This window comes from Onychomys torridus, chromosome 1 (assembly GCF_903995425.1).
Source record: "Onychomys torridus chromosome 1, mOncTor1.1, whole genome shotgun sequence".
Taxonomy (NCBI): domain Eukaryota; kingdom Metazoa; phylum Chordata; class Mammalia; order Rodentia; family Cricetidae; genus Onychomys; species Onychomys torridus.
In genome coordinates this window covers 85,302,361-85,321,660 of record NC_050443.1, presented here as the reverse complement: position 1 = coordinate 85,321,660, position 19,300 = coordinate 85,302,361, and the positions used below count along the sequence as shown (strand labels likewise).

At 38.5% G+C, this 19,300-nt stretch overlaps 1 protein-coding gene across 1 annotated transcript; it reads left to right on the top strand.

Annotated features, from left to right (window-relative positions):
- Positions 1-13,883: 13,883 nt before the first annotated feature.
- Positions 13,884-14,990, top strand: LOC118574262 (olfactory receptor 2D2). Its single transcript, XM_036175077.1, has one exon. It carries the CDS (start codon positions 13,958-13,960, stop codon positions 14,903-14,905), a length of 948 nt encoding a protein of 315 aa, XP_036030970.1. The 5' UTR covers positions 13,884-13,957; the 3' UTR covers positions 14,906-14,990.
- Positions 14,991-19,300: the final 4,310 nt, after the last annotated feature.

Genomic DNA, 19,300 nt, shown 5'->3' with positions numbered 1-19,300 from the left:
CACCTCAGGGCAGACATGGAGCAGAAACAGTGTTGGAGATATCTTCCATGAAGGAACCTAGCATGAAGGAGAGACTTCAGTTTTCTGAAGGACAGCACTGGCTTCTGAGAAATTTATTCTCTAAGCCTGCACTGACTTTAGGAATTTTAGCTTTATTGTAGTTATGCCTCTCCGTTTTACTTCCTGAGTATAAGCTCCAAGTCTCCTAGGTCTTGCTTGAATATTTTCCTTTAAGGAACTATTTGAAGGCGAGGCCCTGAGAGTTGTGTAAACAGGGTATTCCCTGGAGCATTGAGAGTCCTCAGTCCTTTATAGCAACACCCTGGGACATTTAGTGGTATAATTAAAATCATAGGCTAAAGTTGTCAAATTGCACATATATTCAGTTCTTCAAATTTTTCTCAAAATAGCATCAGCAGATATATACTTAGGGATTCACAAAAGCCACCTAACTTTTGTTTTTGTTTATAGGTAATTGAATAGAAATCGAAATGAGCAGGCACTATTCACCTGAGTGTTGGCCCTACAGTTGAGGAAGTCAACCTGATTTCTGGACTTGCACTTTCTGTTCAGTTTGTGGAGATTTGGGCACGTAAAGCACAGAAAGGACAATTTGAAATAGCAAGAAGTTAATTTCTTAACAGTGTTCTAATATTAACATGGCAATGAGTACTTCCAAGTTATATACTTCTACTGGACGTAAAAACTAAAGTTTTTGTTCATAGTAATAATTTATCATCAGACATTTGTAAAATTTACTTATACACTTATTTGTATGTGTGTATACACGTGTGAACGCCAGAGAATGTGGAGGCCAGAAGACAACTTGTGGAAATCAGTTCTCCCCCACTAAATTGGCCTTAGATATTGAACTCTGGTTGTTCGGCTTGGCAGTAGATGTCTTCAGTTGCTGAGACATCTCACTCAATTTTTAGAATAAGACTTTAGGTTTTTTTTAAAAACCTTTCTCCTTTCTCATGTTTTAGTTTTTTGAGAATTTCATACAATGCATTTGACCACATTTATCCCCCATCCTCCAACTCCTCCCAGATCCACCCATTCTTCTCTATCCACCCATCTTTGTGTCCCTTAAACAAATAAACCTATTGAATCCCACTTGTACTTCACATATACTCTTGGGTGTGTGGCCGTCCACAGGAGCTAGTTAGATTTACCAAGGGTCATACTCATACAAAATTGGTATTCTCACAATGGCTATCAACTACTAATAGCTTCACAGATAGGGATATGACTTCATCCCCATTTCCCTTCTTTCATGTTTGGATATTTTTTTCCTGGTTTATACCCACACAGGTCTTGTGCATGATGTTACAATTATTGTGAGTTCATATGTGCAACTTCCCCTTTGGACCAGAAAACACTATTTCCTTGAATCCACACACACATCCTTTGGCTCTTACAATCTTTCTGACTCTCTCCTTTAATGATATCTGAAGCTCTGGGTGGTGACAAAGTGATACAGATGTCTCCTTTTGAGTGAGCATTCTGCAACCACTTATTTTCTGCACTGTGTCCAGTTGAGGATTTCTATGTTAACCACTATCTACTACAAAAACAAGCTCCTCTGATGACTTCTGAGAGATGTACTAGGCTATTGGTACAAAAATATGTCATTAGGAGCCAATTTAATAGAACGTCCCTTTAACAGAGGTATGGTAGTAGGTTCTCCAGTAGGGCCTATGACTTGTCCAACCACAGGTTCTTTGCCCCCCCCCTTCCAAACTGCTCCAGATGTAGGTTCCATCTTGTGGAACATGATATCTATCTTATAACCCCCTTTCCAAGGCCCAGGGATCACTTGTCTTTCAACTCTGTCCATAATTTCCCTCACTGAAGAAAAACACCAGATTTTGACCCAATCATAAACAGTCATCATTTTTATTTTATTGTAATTTAGAAGTTCCTCACTGAAGGCCAGAAAGAAATTCTTCTATTTCTTTTCTTTAATATGATAAAATCACTATATTTTAAGATATTTAATTCATTCAGTATTTGCTTTCATGTGTCATGCTAATGACATGAGAAATAAAATCATGGAGAAATCCAGTTTTATTTTTCTAAACTTAATATGCTTATTTTACCAACACTATTTTCTTAACTATTTGTTTTTCTGTAAAGATTTTAAAACAACTTTGTTGTACATTAAATTTCTACATGGGCCTATCTATGAGTTTTCTGTTCTACTTTATTTACATGTTAATCTCTCTTTCTTTCTCTCTCTGGCTTTAATTTTTGTGGCATGGCTCTTGCTGTGTGTCAGAGAGTTTCAAGGCCATGACTCTTTAAAAAATATTAATCACAAAGCAATGGATTTCAATGAAAGTGAATTAGATAAAATTTCAGAAAAAAAGGAGTTGAAGAAATGATATATAAAATGTGTCAGTTTCTTTTCATTGCTGTGATAAAACACCATGAACAAAGGTGACTTCTGGAACAGGAGTTTATTTTTGCTTGTGGTTTCAGAATGAGAGTCTATAAGGTGGGAAACAGTCTATAAGACATGGAAACAGGCAAGCTGAGCAGAGAGCTGAGAGATAACAGCTCCAGCCACATGAAGAATTCTGATGGACTGGAAGTTAAACAAGGTTATAAACTCTCAAAACTCTCCCTATATCCTTCATCCAGACTCCACTTCTGAAAGGTTCCATAAGTTCCCCCAACAGCCTCATCAGCTGGTAACCAAGAGTTCAAATATGTATGCTATGGAGGACATTTCTCATTCAAATGAGCACATGAAGCTTCAAAGAAATGAAAAAGAACACATTTAAACCTCCTAAATGAAGGGTATGTCTGCTAAGTAAACAAAAACAGTTAGCAGAATGTAATAAAGTCACCACAAGATATTGATATGAAGTCACAACATGTCCACATGGTTGGGTATGCCCGAAGGACCTAGACACTGCTGCCTCGTTATTTCCTGTTCAAAATAGCCATTTCCAGGTCAAAACATCTTGCGTGACTAAGACTCTGTGGCTTTGCATGGTTGCATAAAGTGCACGCAGCCATGTAATCTACACACATTCGTGGAGTGGCCACATGTGTTCCTGTACACATACGTGGACCACCCTTTATAAAGCCGGCGCCATTTTTGCACTGCTTTCTCCTTTCTCTTGACCACGTGTGTTTCCCACAGGCCTGTTCATGTTTTCTCCTACCTTAATAAAAACTCTTCTGTGGATTTGTTGTGTTTCGGGATGTTTCCTTGAGGGTAAGAGCACCAAATAACTAACATTCTGGTGCTGTGATGGAACAGGTGCTTCCGGGCACCCTGTGCCTGGAAACTGGGGAACCGGGGACTCTGCTCTGCACAGACCAGGGACTCTGCTCTGTACATGACAGACCACTGTCCATTCGCCTGGCCACAAAAATCCGCATGCAACACCGCTCCTCTGATTGGTGAGTTTTCCACTTTTTGGCTAGTGTAAATGGTTTCCTGAATCTGTGAGAAGGACCGTTGAGCATCTGGAGCCCCACTGGTTATTCTTGAAACTGGGAGATCCCCCAGCCATGGTCTTCACTGGCTATGGTTGGCCCCTATCACAAGCCTAAATTTCTAGCCATCTCCCATGTCTGCAGCTTGAGATATTTCTCACAATTGGACCACTACCATTGGGTGTGTCCTGGGGCTGCGTGAAGCCAGCACGTTTTTTTGTTAGACTTTTTTTTTGGAGCGGTTAGACATTAAGGATTCCCGGGGAATCCTTGCTTCACACAGCGAGGCCCCTGCTTCTCAGCTGAGGAGTGGCAAAGTGGCTTGTGCCTAGGATCTGTCCTTGGCCTCGGGGATGCCTGGGGTCTAGGCTCCGGACCATGTTTGTTTTTTATTTTATTTTTCTGCCTCTCCACTGCAGACATGGGAAATAAGTCTTCCAACCTGATCAGTCCTTCCTCTCCCTTAGGCTGTTTTCTTGAAGATTTACTTAAAGATTCCTAAGCTTATCTGTCTCCGTACTGAGAGATGGCCCAGGTATGCTTTAGAAAATAACAAAAAAATCCCAATATTTTATGGGAGTTATCTAATTTCAGCCAGAGAACAGGCAAATGGAAAGAGTTGCTCTCTATCATAGCTTTCTTCTCAGTGTTAAACTGTCTCTTCTGGATTCCTTCTCTCCTGCTCATATGCTCCTAGCTATGCCTAAACTGGAAGATTCTCTGACTCCGGAATCTTTGACTCTAGATGCTGCTAATGAACCTCCACCTATCCGACCTCTGGCTCCCACCCCTACTCCTAGGGCATCCTGTTCCTTCAGCTCCTCTTCTGGATTCTTCTTCCTCAGCAGCGGCTGTTTCCAAAGGCCCTGTTCTGGCTCCAACTTTCATTCCCCCTTCTCTCTTGCCTCCGCATGGTCTCTCTGTCTCTCTCTCTCTCAATAAAGCTTTAGAAAGGTAACCATGGCTTGTGATTCTTCCACCAACCAGCACGCACCTCCGGCTTGCCACCACGGGCAGTGGCCAGCCATGAGAAGCGCAGCTTTCCACTACTGATACTGCCACGATTTTTCAAAGTGAGTCTGCCATTCTCACGGCTATAGTCTAAGCTATATTTTTGCGACAGACACCCCGGGGGTTGTCCTCAGGCTGTCCTGGCAATGACAGGAACATTTTTGCTCCCCATGAGAAGGAGCAAAAATGTCATCTGGGGTCTACCAGGTGGATCAATGGCAGCGCAGTAGCAGCTCCTCCTATCCCTTGATGAAGGGGTGGGGGGACTTGAGCTGATCTTAGATCTTACTTCATTCTTGGGATGCCTGAGTTGAAGTCTGATCCCGGTTTGTTTTTGTTTTTTGTTTTTTCATTTTTTATTTTCCTCTCAGCTACAGCCATGGGACAAAGGGGCAGATACCACCCACTTACACTGGCAGATGGGGCGGGTACCAGTAAACCTGACCACATAACAGTGTCGAGGGAACTTTTGCCAGCGAATGGGAAAATAAGAGTTACTTTATCTTCAAGCTTTCTGCTAAAGCTCTAGACCCTTTCCTTTCCCACTTCTGCGTCGGCCACATGCAACCTTTTCTGTCTGACTTCCGACAGCAGTGGGCAGGCTCAAATACTCGGGCTTGGGTGGTTTCTAGGACTCTTGCCCTAACTCACCTTAACTCCACCCACTCATTCTCAAACTGCCTTAAGAAGCACAGACAGGTCTGAGATCTAAACAATTATGTTTATAATAATCAGGATGGCTCCTAAAAAAAAAATCAGCTTATAGCCTCAAGCAAGTCTTCCAAAAGGATCGGTTTACAGTCTGCCTACTGGCAGATCTTCCAAAAGCTGTCCTTAAGCCACCAATCATCAGGGAAAAAAAATCAGGACACAGAGTAAAATCTGTCTCTTGTTCCCAACTAAAAGTTAAGTATCTGGAGAGCTAGGCTCCTGACTCCACGGGCAAAAGAGTCATCTGTGGCATTTAAGGTGTGCCAGGGAAGAGATACAAGCCTGAAAACAAAGTTGCTAAGTGCTGGCACTTGCTGACTCCTGAAAGCTGTTGGGTCCCTGTTTTAAGTGAAAAAAGGCAATGGGCTAGCAAATGCCCTGCCAGGCCATCAACAGCCTTGTTAAAGGTGCCGCCTAGAAAGACAAGCAGTCAGCTGACTGCCCCCAGGCACCAAGACGCATGGGTACATCAAGCTAAGACTTCCAACAGACCTAGGCTTGCCTACAGACACAGCAGAGAACCCAGAACTCAGCGGGGAAGCGATCTGTTTCTTTCCTTCTGAACACCAGAGCCATTGACTCAGTCCTGGGAGTTTTAGGATGTCACTTCTCCTTTCTATTGTTGGGTACAGAGGACAGCCTTATTTACCTCACCAGATTTAATTACAATTTCAGAGTTACTTAATTAAAAAAGATTTCCAACTAAGATAAGAGCTCATTGTCTCACTTTAAAGTTACTGTCTGTGTTTCTCATGTGCATACAGACAGGGCCATGATCTTTGCCTTGTCCCTAATTCAAAAAACAAGTTCTCATGCACTCTCAAGCTTCAGAGGACATCAGGATCCACTGCCTTGTCACCAATTCCAGAGGAATAAGGTATCACCCCTTCCTTTCCCAACTAGGACCACACAGAGCCGGAGGCAAAAAGACCATCAAAATATCCAGGCAGTAGGGATATAACAATCTATCACTGTTCAATACTCAGCAACTGATCACCTGTGTTTCCTAAATGCTAAACTAATAAAACAAACAGGTGCCTTAAATAAACTACCTTGAATAAGACTTGTCTCAGGTAAAAATTAAGCAGAGTACTAAAACACCATAATAATCATTAATTTTTATCACAGCCACCTTTTTAACATGTCTCCATCTGGATAGGCCAGATCTACCTCAGATAAATGTCAACTCCAAAAATAAAATAACAATGATTCTTTTCTCTAAGCTTTTTATGTCACCAGTATCTTGTCAGACAGAAGGTTCCCAGCCACACCGTGAAGGACAGACAGCTGCAGGACAAAGCATGACAGAACTTCATCTCAGGACCAGCTACACCATGAAGGATGGACAGCTGCAGGACTTCATCCCAGGACTTCAGGAGCCAGTTTCCCCATTTCCCCAAAGTGCTAACCAATGCCCACCATTCAGCCTGAAGCAGTCTTTGAGAGAAACAGTGCCCCATACCCAATCATCCAAAGTTTTTCTTTTTTTAGAGAAAAACAAGTCAGGAATGATATGAAATCACAACATGCCCACATGGTTGGGAATGCCCAGCAGACCTAGAAACTCCTGCCTAGTTATTTCTGGATCAAAATAGCCATTTCCATGTCAAAACATCTTGTGTGACTAGGACTCTGTGACTTTGCATGATTGTGTAAAGTGCGCACAGCCATGTAATCTACGCGCATGTGTGGAGTAGCCACACACGTTCCTGTACGCATGCGTGGCCCACCCTATAAAGCCGGCACCATTTTTGCACCAGTCTCTCCTTTCTCTTAACCATGTGTGTGTTTCCCACAGGCCTATTCATGTCTCTTTTCTCCTATCTTAATAAAAACTCTTCTGTGGATTTGTCATGTTTCGGGATGTTTCCTCGCAGGGTAAGAGCACCAAATACCTAACAGATATGAAAGTGGAATTTGACAAATGAGGTAGAAATACTGGAGAGACATAGAGACTGAGAGAGCGAGAGAGCAAGAGCGAGAGCGCATAATATCTTTGAATACATCCTGCCTGTAGCATTCCTGGAGCAGGTAGAGGCATTCCGTCCATGGGATTATAAACAAATATCTAAGGGAACAGAGTTTACACAGCAGGATATTATAGGAAAGTGTTTATTATTTGTAGGCTACAAAAGCCAAATAGAGAGCTCTGGGGGAAATCTTCATTAACAGAAGAGCTCATGGGAAAGACGTTATGAGAGTTTGAAGACAAGGTAGAGGAATTGGAAAATTCAGACATTTAAAAACTAAATTAATAAGTGTGTATGAACACCATGTTTGAGATTGATGGGATGGTATGAAAGCAACAAATATGTGAATCAGGATATAGATGAATAATTTCATGCCAAAGAGATAGAAAACATTTTCAATAAAATCATAGCAGAGATGATCCCAAACATAGTGAATGAGATGAGCATTCAGATGCAGAAGACATTTACATCACCAAGCAGAAAAGATCAGAAAAGAACATTCCTAATCATATTATAGTTAGGAGACCAAATATTCAGAATAAACTATATTGAAAACTGTAAAAGAGAAACACCAAGTCACTTATAAGGGAAATTCTACCAGTATAAGATGTTTGAATAGAAAATGTAAAAGCTAGGTGTGATTAGAGTGATGTATTTTAGACTCTGAAAGATAACTGCTAATTCAGAGCACTTGACACAGAAAACCTATCTGCAATGATTGAAGAAGAGTGGAAAACTTTCCATGATAAAAACAGGATGACGGAATGCATCACCACTTAGCTAGCTCTATAGAATATACTTGAAGAAATCCTTCTGACTAAGGTACTAGAGAAAGAGAAACGCACCCAGGAATCTACAATAGTTAAGCAAATGAGAAACAGGAAAATACCAAATACTACAAAATGAGAGACTAATAGGAACTGATAAAATACTTTAATAATCACTCTAAACACCAATGATTTCAATTGCTTGATCAAATGATACAGTTTAGACTGGCAAGGTGGTGCATGCCTTTAATCCCAGCACTCCAGAGGGGAAGGGAATGTAATCTTTCTGAGTTTGTGGCTTTCTTGATCCACACATTAAGTTCCAGGTCAGACAGGGCTACACAATGAGACTCTGTCATAAAAATAAATAAATAAACAAACAAATAAGTAAGACACAAAGTAGAGGATAACATTAAAAACAAGAACTCACAATGTCAGATACAGCCTTAGGGGGAAAGATGGTTAAAGGTCATTCAAGCAAATGGAACTAGAGACAAGCAGTGGTTGTTGTTATCATACCTAAGAAAATAAACCTCAAATTAAAATTAGAAGATGCATTGGAGGTCATTTCATAGCAATTGGGGGAACAAACCATCAATGGGTTATGAGAATATTAACTATATATGCACATAACATGGGTGACACATAATTTTATGTAATGAACACTTCTAGCTGTAAAGACAGATTAATCCTCAACACAATAGTAGTGGGATCCATTTTCCCCAATGGATATGTCATCCTCAGTAAAACAAAAACAAAAGCAAAACAAGCAAGCCAACAAAAAATAAACAGCAGAGTTAAATGACATCATAGATCAAATGCAGCCAACAGAGAGCTACAAAACATACTATCCAAACATTGTAGGGTAAACATTCTACCCGGCATTCCATGGAACGTTCTCCTAAATAGATCACGTAAAATGACACAAAGGAAATATTAATTAATGTAGGAAATTTAAATAATTTATTGTTATTTTCTGACCACAATGAGCTAAAAGAAATTGACAGCAAGAGAAACTACAGAACAAATGATGTTCATAGAATTAAATGACAAATGGGTCGTAGAAGAAATGAAGAACTTCAAATAATTCCCATGATTGTATGAAAATGAACACAACACAACACCATCTATGAGATAATGTGACAGCAATCCTATGAGGGAAATTCATAACTAAAAGAAAATATGCTAAAATAATCAAGTGTATCTTAAATAAATGATTTACTAATACACTCTAGGGTCTTGGAAGAACAATATGAACCAAATAAAGTCAGTAGACAGAAATATTTATGGTCAGTTCTGAAATTAAAAAAAAGAAAATAAAAAACAATACATAACCAAAAAACAAAGCATTTATACTTAGAAGAGATAAAGAAGATTGACAAGCTTTAGCTAAACAAACTTCAGCTAAACTAAACTCTCAAAAGACAGTGCGAGAAAACCCAAATTAAATAGGTTAAATTTGAGAAATCACAACAAATACTAATTCTATTAAGTTGCAATGTGACCTATGAAATTAAATCAAGATACACTAATTTAAATAGTTCTATATTAAGTACTTAGATGAAAGCAGCAATAAAAAACAAATCTTGCTAAAACTTGTCCAGGCCCCTGTGGATTTACTGCTGAATTCTAACCTTAAAGAATGAACACCAACACTTTTCAAACTAACAGAAAGTATAAAAGGGGAGACTGCTACTAAACTCTTTTCACAAAACCAGTCTTACTTAGTACCAGAACTGGAAAATGTCACAGTTCCAGCCCACCAAATATGTATAGCCCAATCTCCTTGATGAACACAGATACAAAACTACCCAATAAAATACTTACAAACTAAATTCAAGAACACAAGAAAAGATCATTCTTTATGGTCAACTTTTCTCCATACCAGGCATGAAGTGATGGTTAAACATATGCAAATCAATAAATACATCAGATAAATGAATTCAAGAACAAAAACCACGTGAACATCTCCATAGCTTCAGAGAAGGCTTTTGACAAAAGCTAATATTATTTCATGATAAAAACCCTGAAGAGGCTAGAAACAGAAGGACTGTGTCTCCGGCCATAGTTTGTTCTTCTTTCCACTCACACCAACCCTGGCACCAAATGTGATGCTTAACTTTTCTTTCTAATTGGTTTGTGTTGGATTTTCAGTCCCTCAATTGGACAACTAAGAATTCTGCAAATGCACACCAAATTTTCAGAATAATGTCAAAGGTGATATCTGCCCAAATTCAGACACAGTCTCTTAGCCCTGATTATAATAGTTAGAGGTATTTATTGTGCTCTTACTCCTGATTTTAACAGTTAGAGGTATTTATTATTCTCTCATCACATGCAGACATGCTAATTATGTTCATATAATCTAGGACATACTCTCTTCATATTCTGCAGATAAACTTTTTCAAAGTAATACAGGGAGTATATGGTGGAGCTAACCTTCAGTCTAATATTCCTTTTCCTCTAGAAACCAAATATTTAATTGGAACTATTCAGTATCACTCCAAAGAAGCCTTAGAGGACCTAGTGATAGGATCTCTAAGCAAGATGACAGTCATAACTATGTATTATTATTTTTCTGTCCTCTTTATAGCCATTTGGGAGACTTTTGTGGAGAAACACAGCTCAGGATTAATTCATACTAATGATTTGGAATTCTCTAGTGTACTCCAAAGGCAGCTTCTAACACCTCCACTTCCTACTTAATTCACCTCATTTAAAAGGAGTTACTGCAATACAGTATCTTCTGAAGACAATGATAAAACTTTACATAGGGCACGAGGGTGTGAGAGACAGTGAGAATCTTCCTTCTTGCTCCATCTTGGTCTTAATTTCCAAGCATTGGCTGAGCTCTCTGCCTTTATGACAAGATGCCTGCTCTCTGCTTAGATAGTGCTTTAGCCAATATCACTCCAGCACTTTCTCCCACAAGACTGAGATGCAGTTCTGATATGCTAATTTAATCTTTTTTTTTTTTTCCTCTAGAAGAGAAATTTTGACAAGATCAGTAGAGTAATACAAGAAGGCCCGAGGTGAACTAAGGGGGGGGATATCGTACTGTTTTTTATGTAGATTAGATTCTAAGGGTTTACTTATCTTCTGGTATAGATACAGCTATGGTTCCCCTTCTTGCTCCAACTTATCAATTCATAATTAAAATGTTAAATTCCCAGTGAAGAAGATTCCTGATTATCATCTTATGGAAATATAAGCAGAACTTCCATGGAGTCAGGTTTGGTCTTGTGTATGTGTGTGTTCACTGGAGGGTTATTTATCTTTAAGGAAATGGACATTTTTTCTCAAAACTCTATAGAAAAAGTTAAATGAAATATTAGAAGTCTTGACAGTAGAAATGATGTTTTTTGAAAAAAAATCTTCCTGACCTTGGGGACAAGTTTGTAGTCACCTGGGTGAACATTTTCTCCTTCATATTTGCATGGGAATTTTTTTTAAAGATAATAAGGGAGGTTGGGACTATCACCTTATAATGCCATCCCAGAGATAGTGAGAGCCCTACCATATTACCAGTCATAGTCACATTAGTCTTGAACTCACAGTCACCTGTCTCCAGATATTTTCACTCAGGTTAAATCAATACAAGAACATTGTAGATTCTTATTATGTACCATAGTTAATCATATTTAATGTGAATAAAGGTGATATTCATGTGGTCACTGTCGTAGGTCTGCTATAGTCACACAGAAAGACAAAAGTTTTCAAATATAATTTAGGGCCTACTATGCAAGTAATTAGATAATGCTGTAGTCATATTTGTATTTCTGATAGTAGGTATTTGTGAGTAGGTATATTTGTGTATATATATATTTTGACTGGGGGTTTTAGAATAGAGAATATGGAAAGATATTGTGACGAAAATTCTAAGAGTAAATTGCTGTGGATAAATGTGATATGATTATAAGTTGGGCTTTTGTCATATAGGTACTTAACAATGGTTACTTTTAGGGTTTTAGAAATCACCATAGAAACACATCTCTATGTGTACATCCGTGTGGGTATTTCCAGAAAAGTTTAACTGAGGAGAGAAGGCCCACCCTGATAGTGTGCAGTGCCTTTTGTGGGTCGAGATCCAGGACAGAATAAATAGGGAGAATAAGCTATGTGCCAACATTTATTTCATCCCCTGCTTCTTAACTATGGATGTAATGTGACCAATAACCTCCCATTTCTGCTTTCACAACTTCCTCACCATGATGGATGGAACACTCACACTGTGAGTCAAAGCAGACCCTTCCTTCTATAAGTTGACCTTGTTAGACATTTTTTCACTGTGACAATAAAAATATCGAAAAGAGTGGTGCATGATTTGTACCATCTTGTTTTGCTAAGAATGTCTGTGTACATGTGAACAAGCAACTAAAGGACCAATTAGTTAAACACAGTGCAGTGGAACGTTCCTCCTCATGGCTGTCCCCACTTTCTTCTTAGAGCCTGTGATGAGTTGAAACATTGTGTCTCTTAGACTCACAACTCCATCCAGATGCTAATAGCCTGTTAGTGGATCATGTGGGATGTGCTTTTGTCTTTTTCATATTTTAAAGGGAAATGCATACAGTAGTCCTCAATCTGGACTGAAATGTATTCTTTAATCTGGATGTGAAATCTGTATCTTTATTTTACTACTCGCTAACAGAATTTGACATCTTCTAAATTCAGGAACCAACTTAAACTCGTATTAAAATATTTGATTTTTCTAGCAGTGGAAGTCAGAAGTATTTTTATATTACATGTACTTGTTGAAGATATCTCTAAATATTTAAAGATATATTTATTTTGAAATAAAGTTGTTCTGGACCCACCATTATAAATAACAATTAATGTGCTGATAAAGACACACCACATTTATTATCATGCTAATAAAGCTCATATGTTGTTTGTGGATCTGTTTTCTAAAACTATCTTGATAACTGTATTTTAATATAACTGCTTTCCTCAGAAATTATTTACACATTTATTTTTGTGCATTTTCAAACACTATTTTGAAACACATATCCAGATAAAGGATGAGATAGGTCAATCCCTTCATTGGACCTTAAACTTTATGCTTTAAATTTCCTTTATTTTTGAAAAAGCACTAGGAAATTGATTATTATTCAATCTTTTTTAAGAATATTTGCACACCTTCCAAAAACTCTGCTTAAGTATAAATAAGGTATCTTTATTTACTTAATGATCACAGACTGAACAATGTACTGCTCGACGTCTTCTAAAAGAGCTGGTAAAAGTGACATCATTTTCTGGTCTTTGGGAGGGTGCATGGCAGGTAATGGGAGGAAGTGAAAGATGGATGGCTCATGCAGGGAGTTAGTTCTGTTTGAACAGACCAGGAAACCAGCTGAGCCGATGGCTTAAATGGAAGTTCTGTTGTGACCATGATGTGTCCACTGTCTGGGAAGTTCATGTAATACTTGTAGAGCTACAGCTGATGCTGTGGACAGGATTGCCAAAGGTTGTCAACTGGATTTACACTTTGAGGTGTTATCTTCCTTCAAGACAGGTTATTTTCTCTATTTAAGAAAGTAGTGAGTTCAAGAAGGTATTTTGGCTCTTTTTGAATCTTTACACCTTTGTGACTGTCCTTTCAGGGGAAAAGACAACATGTCTTAAATATCTTTCAAAAATTCACCACAATCATAAAATGGGTGGAATTTGATAACAGCACAAGCCAGGAGGAGTTTGTTGATAATACACTAAAACCTCATATTATAGCTTTGCAGATGAATGCAATCTGATTCATCATTGTGTCATTAGAAATCTGATTTCCAGGATAAAATAGATGATTCTTCTCACCTATTCCCCACTTACCAGATGATACCAACAACAAATGTTTCATCTCACAAAGCATTGCTGTAAAGGCATTGAACATGTTCAAAGTGCTACAGCATGAAAATCTTCTGAAGAACCAGCAAAGGGAAGTTTTGAAATGTTTCCCAGTGATTGGGGATACTTCTCAACTCTGAAGCAAATAATTTTATATGACATACACTTGTGTTCATAGAGACTTCTTGCTGAAAAAGGAGATGAACTATGAGACAGACAAATCAGACACAGGTGACCGAATTTCTCCTCCTGGGACTCTCTGATGACCCACAAACCCAGAAGCTGTTATTTATCTTATTCCTGGCTGTCTATTTGGTCACTGTGCTTGGAAACCTACTTCTTATGTTCCTTGTTTGGGTTGACTCTCGGCTTCACACACCCATGTATTTTTTTCTGTGTAACTTGTCACTGGCTGACTTCTGTTTTTCCACCAACATTGTTCCTCAGGCCCTCATCCATCTCCTTTCAAGGAAGAAGGTCATTTCATTCAGACGCTGTGCAGCTCAGCTTCTGCTCTTTCTCATTTTTGGGTGTACACAATGTGCCCTTTTGGCTGTGATGTCCTATGATCGATATGTGGCTATCTGCAACCCTCTGCATTACCCCAGCGTCATGACATGGAGAGTGTGTATCCAGCTGGCTACAGCATCATGGACGAGTGGCATTTTAGTGTCTGTGGTGGACAGTACGTTCACACTAAGGCTTCCTTATCAAGGCAGCCACAGTATTGCTCATTTCTTTTGTGAGGCCCCTGCACTGTTGATTCTGGCATCTACAGACACTCACTCTTCAGAGATGGCCATTTTCCTCATGGGGGTTGTGATTCTCCTCATACCTGTTTCCCTAATTCTGGTATCCTATGGCCACATCATAGTGACTGTGGTCAAGATGAAGTCAGCTGCAGGGAGACTCAAGGCATTTTCTACCTGTGGCTCCCACCTCATAGTTGTTATCCTTTTTTATGGGTCAGCAATTATCACTTACATGACACCAAAGTCTTCCAAAGAACAGGAGAAACTGGTGTCTGTTTTCTATGCAATGGTGACACCTATGCTTAATCCCCTCATATACAGCCTGAGGAACAAAGATGTGAAGGGAGCTCTGTGGAAAGTAGCCATGAAAAACTTCTCAGGCAGGCTTAGAGTCACCCACTGACTCAGTTTCTCTTCACTTCCTACATATAACACATGCTAGATAGTCTTCCTTACAAATGTAAGCTATGGGAAGATGCTCACCATTGAGCCTTCGCCTTTTTAATGGATACACACTTTAACCTTTATCCCATACTTTCTTTGTGGAAGGAGAAGGAAATAGTATATGGAGCAATAGGAAGGAAGATATGCTTCCTTCTGATAGATCCTTTAATAAGGAGCTTCTGAGCATCTGTATTTTCTTTTTTCTTTTTTCTTTTTTTTTTTTTTGTGGATATACAATGTGCTCTTTTGGCAGTGATGCCCTCTGATTGGTTTGTGACAATCTTGAACTCTCTGTATTACCCTAATATCATGACCCAGAGGTCTTTTCTAAGAATTAGAAAATCTCCTAAGACAAAAAGATATCTTTAAAACTATGGCATATGTTGTCTATCTCAGATCCTAATGCAGCTTTTCTTTTGTCACTTCTTAATTTCTTTACATTGTAAGATAAAAATTTGAAAATATTGTTTAGCACCTCACCATGATCTATGCATTACTTGTGTGTGTGTTCATATGTAGCTGTGTCAGGGGTGGGTGATGAACAGACCAGAACAATGGAGTAGTAAGAAGCTCTTTTGATAGTCCACATTCTTTTACATTCTTTTTAGAGACAGAAATATCATATACATCAGGAGAAGCCCCCATAAATAGTGAATACAGAGATTTGAAACCAATAAGAAATAATGATAAATGTCAAGTTTGTAATGAACTTTATGCCTGAAGGACTAAGAGGACGAAACTAGGAACCAGGGATGGTAGCGGTATGCAAAGACTACCAGGCAAGAGCTGTGGACTAGGTTATGCGTGTGAGCAATCCTTGAGAGAAATTATTTAAAGGAATTTTCCAGCTACTTTCTGCTCCTGTGGTATTATACTGCAGGTAAAATTTAAACAACAAGGGAACCTATCTATACAGCCCATAAACCCAGCAGATACTCTGAGTCAAACAGCAGGGTTAGGGGAAAGAAGATGCATCTGAAGGGCCAAGGAAAAGCGGGTTTTACTCTTTTTGGCCTCATCATGGGTTTGTTCATTGTCCAGTGATTACTTCATGTTTATAGTACAGAGAACACCAAGTTCCATCAATGACTTTATCAGTGTGACATCAAGTACAGAACACATCTGCTTGATACCTAAAGCGATAACATTGGCCAGAATTATTTTATTTGCTCAAAGGAGTAAGGAGAAAGAGTAAAAACAAAACAAAACAAAACAAAAAAACAAAAAAAAAAAACCCAACCCAATTGATTAGGAAATAAACCTATATTTCTGATCCTAGTCATCTTTCCAAAACTGGTAATTATGATGTTTCTTCCACTACTCTCTGTTTTGCATTCAATATAGTAGCTGCACCTTAAGCCACTGTTGTCCCAGCTGGCAATTGCAACTCCACAGCTACCAGCAGGGGCCACATTGGCTTGCAGCCAGGCAGGAATTCTGTTCCTTTAGACACCACCACCACTTCTATCAAAGCCACCAACAGAAACTTTATTTAAATCTCTACCCTTCTATAGAACTCAGGATTCAAAGGTTGAGATGAAATTCTGCTTACTCGGAGAGGCTAAATAGCAAGTAGCTAAACTTCTTTCCTTGCTCATGTCTCCATAAAAAAGGGCATCCTTCCGCTCAGCTGCCACTTAAGAACCCTCCCTACACTTAGTTCCTCCCTACCACTTCCTTTCAGCTAGTTACTGACTCAGCCTCCTGACCCCAGGTTAATTGTATTTAATCAAAGGTAACATGTTTTTGCATCATTAACAAAAGCAGCTGAAACAAATGCAACATACCTTTGCACAGTTAAAATAATATTTCACCCATTACACAGTTAAGATAACATTCCACAACAACTCTCTCATGAATTTGTTTCTTTGTTAGTCTCTATTTGTGGAAATTTGCTGGCAGTGGTAATCTAAAATTTCTTTCCTGAGCATAATTCCATGGAATCCTCTTTGTTGATTTTTTCTTTTGATTTTCATTTGATTAGCAATGTTCAAAGAAGTGTTAATGCCTGTGAAGTTTCTTGATTTCAAACACAGTCTTCCCTGACTCCAGTGTATTTCAGCAGCCCTATTTGTTCTTGGAAATAGAAACAATCAATAAGACAGCATTGTAATTTTACTTCAGTCTTCTATGGTTTTTTTTTTGATGTAGGCACTCAGTGTTATGAACTTTAGAACCACCTCCACTGTGTCCCTGAAATTTTGGCACGTATATATTCATTTTCATTCAAGTCAAGAAAGTTTTAAATTTTTTCTTAATTTATGTCTTGACCCATTTTTCATTCAGTAGTGGCCTATTTAATAGTGACCAGTTTTTCATTTAGTTTGGTGTCTATGAGTTTGCAAGCTTTCTGTTGTTTCTGATATCCAGCTTTAGTCCACAGTGGTCACAGAGGATGTATCTGTTATGACTTGCTTTGTGTTTGAGTATGTGTTTGAGTGGTCAATTTTGGAGAAAGTTCCATGAGGTAATGAGAAGAAGGTATACTGTTTTGTTTTGTAATGAATGTTCTGCACTATCTGTTAGGTCTATTTGGTTTGTAATGTCAGTCAGCTCCAGCATTTTTCTGTTTAGTTTTTGTCTGGATGACCTGTCTATTGACAAGAGTGGGGTAGGGAGGTTTCTCACTGTTAGTGTGCAAGGGTCAATATGTGGTTTAAGCTATAGTAGTGTTTATTTTACAAACTTGGGTGCCTATGTTTGGTGCATAGAACTGCAAAATCATCTTGCTGGATTTTTCTTTTGATGAGTATGTAGTGTTTTCCCTATCTCTTTTGATTGTTTTGATTTGAAGTCTAGTTTGTCAGATATTAATAATAAAATGGCTACATCAGTTTGATTTTTAGGTCCATTTGCTTTCAATATCTTTTTCATATTTTTTTCTGTGGCAGTATCTATCATTTGATGTTAAGGTGTGTTTCTTAGGTGCAGGAAAAGAATGGATCCTGTTTTGGAATACAGTCTATTAGTCTGTTTTTTTTCCCATTGGGGCATTAAGAAAATTAATATTGAAAGATATCAATGAGCAGTGTTTGTTGATTCTTATTATTTTGCTGTTTTGGTCTGTCTGTCTGTCTGTCTGTCTGTCTCTCTCTCTCTCTCTCTCTCTCTCTCTCTCTCTCTCTCTCTCTGTGTGTGTGTGTGTGTGTGTGTGTGTGCATATTTCCCCTCTTTTGATTTGCTGATCTGGGATTATTTATTCCTTGTGCATTTTGGGGCATGGTTAACCTGGCATTTTCCTTCTGGTGCCTTTGGCAGGGCTGGATAGATATTGCCTAAATTTGGATTTTATCATAGAATGTCTTGTTTTCTCTATCTATTTTGATGGAAATTTTTGCTGGCATCTTTGGTCTCCAAGAGTTTGTAGAACAACTGTCTAGACCCTTCTGACTTTCAAGATATCCATTGAGAAGTCAGATTTTATTCTAGTGGGTCTGCTTTCATGTTGCATGGTCTTTTCCCCTTGAAGCTTTTAATATTCTTTTTTTTTTTTTTGTTTCATATGTTTTGATTATTGTGTCCAAGGGACTTTCTTTTCTGGTCCAATCTATTTGGCATTTTATATGCTTCTTGTACCAAGATAGGCATTTCCTTCTTTAGGGAAATTTTCCTTTATGATTTTGTTGAAAATATTTTCTGTGTTTTGACTGGAGTTTTGTCTCCTTCCCCTACTCTAATTATCCTTAGATTTGGTCTTTTCATAGTGTCCCAGATTTCATGGATTATTTTTCTGCCAGTATTTTTTTTTTTTTTTTTTAGATTAATCATTTTTCTTTGGCTGAGGTACCCATTTCTTCTACTGTTGTGTCTTCAATACCTGAGATTCTCTCTTCCATCTCTTGTATTCTATTGACAAGGCTTGCCTCTGAGGTTCTTGTTTGAGTTACTAAACTTTTTATTTCCTAATTTCCCTCATGTTTTGGTTTTATTCTTCATTGATCCTATTTGCACTTTTAGGTGTTGAATAGTTTTATTCATTTCCTTCTACTATTGTGTTTACATAGATTTCTTTAAGTTATTTATTATTTAATTTTTAAGAGGTCTATCATATTCATAAAAGGTATTTTAAAGTGTTTGTCTTGTATGTCAGCTGTGCTGCAGTTGTCAGGACCTACTATGGTAGGGTTGTTGGGTTCTAGTGGAGACATATTGTCCTGGCTGTCATGATTGTGTTTTTATGCTGTCATGTAGGCATCTGGTTTGGGGAAGATTATGAATCTAGGTGCTGATTCTGGTCTTATCCTTGTTAGGTAGGTGTTTTATTCCCTGGTTTCTGTTGCCCTTTCTAGTCTTAGAAGGGTGTAGTAGTTATTAGAGAATTCTCTGAGTTCCTGCTTGATGTGGCCACTGTCCG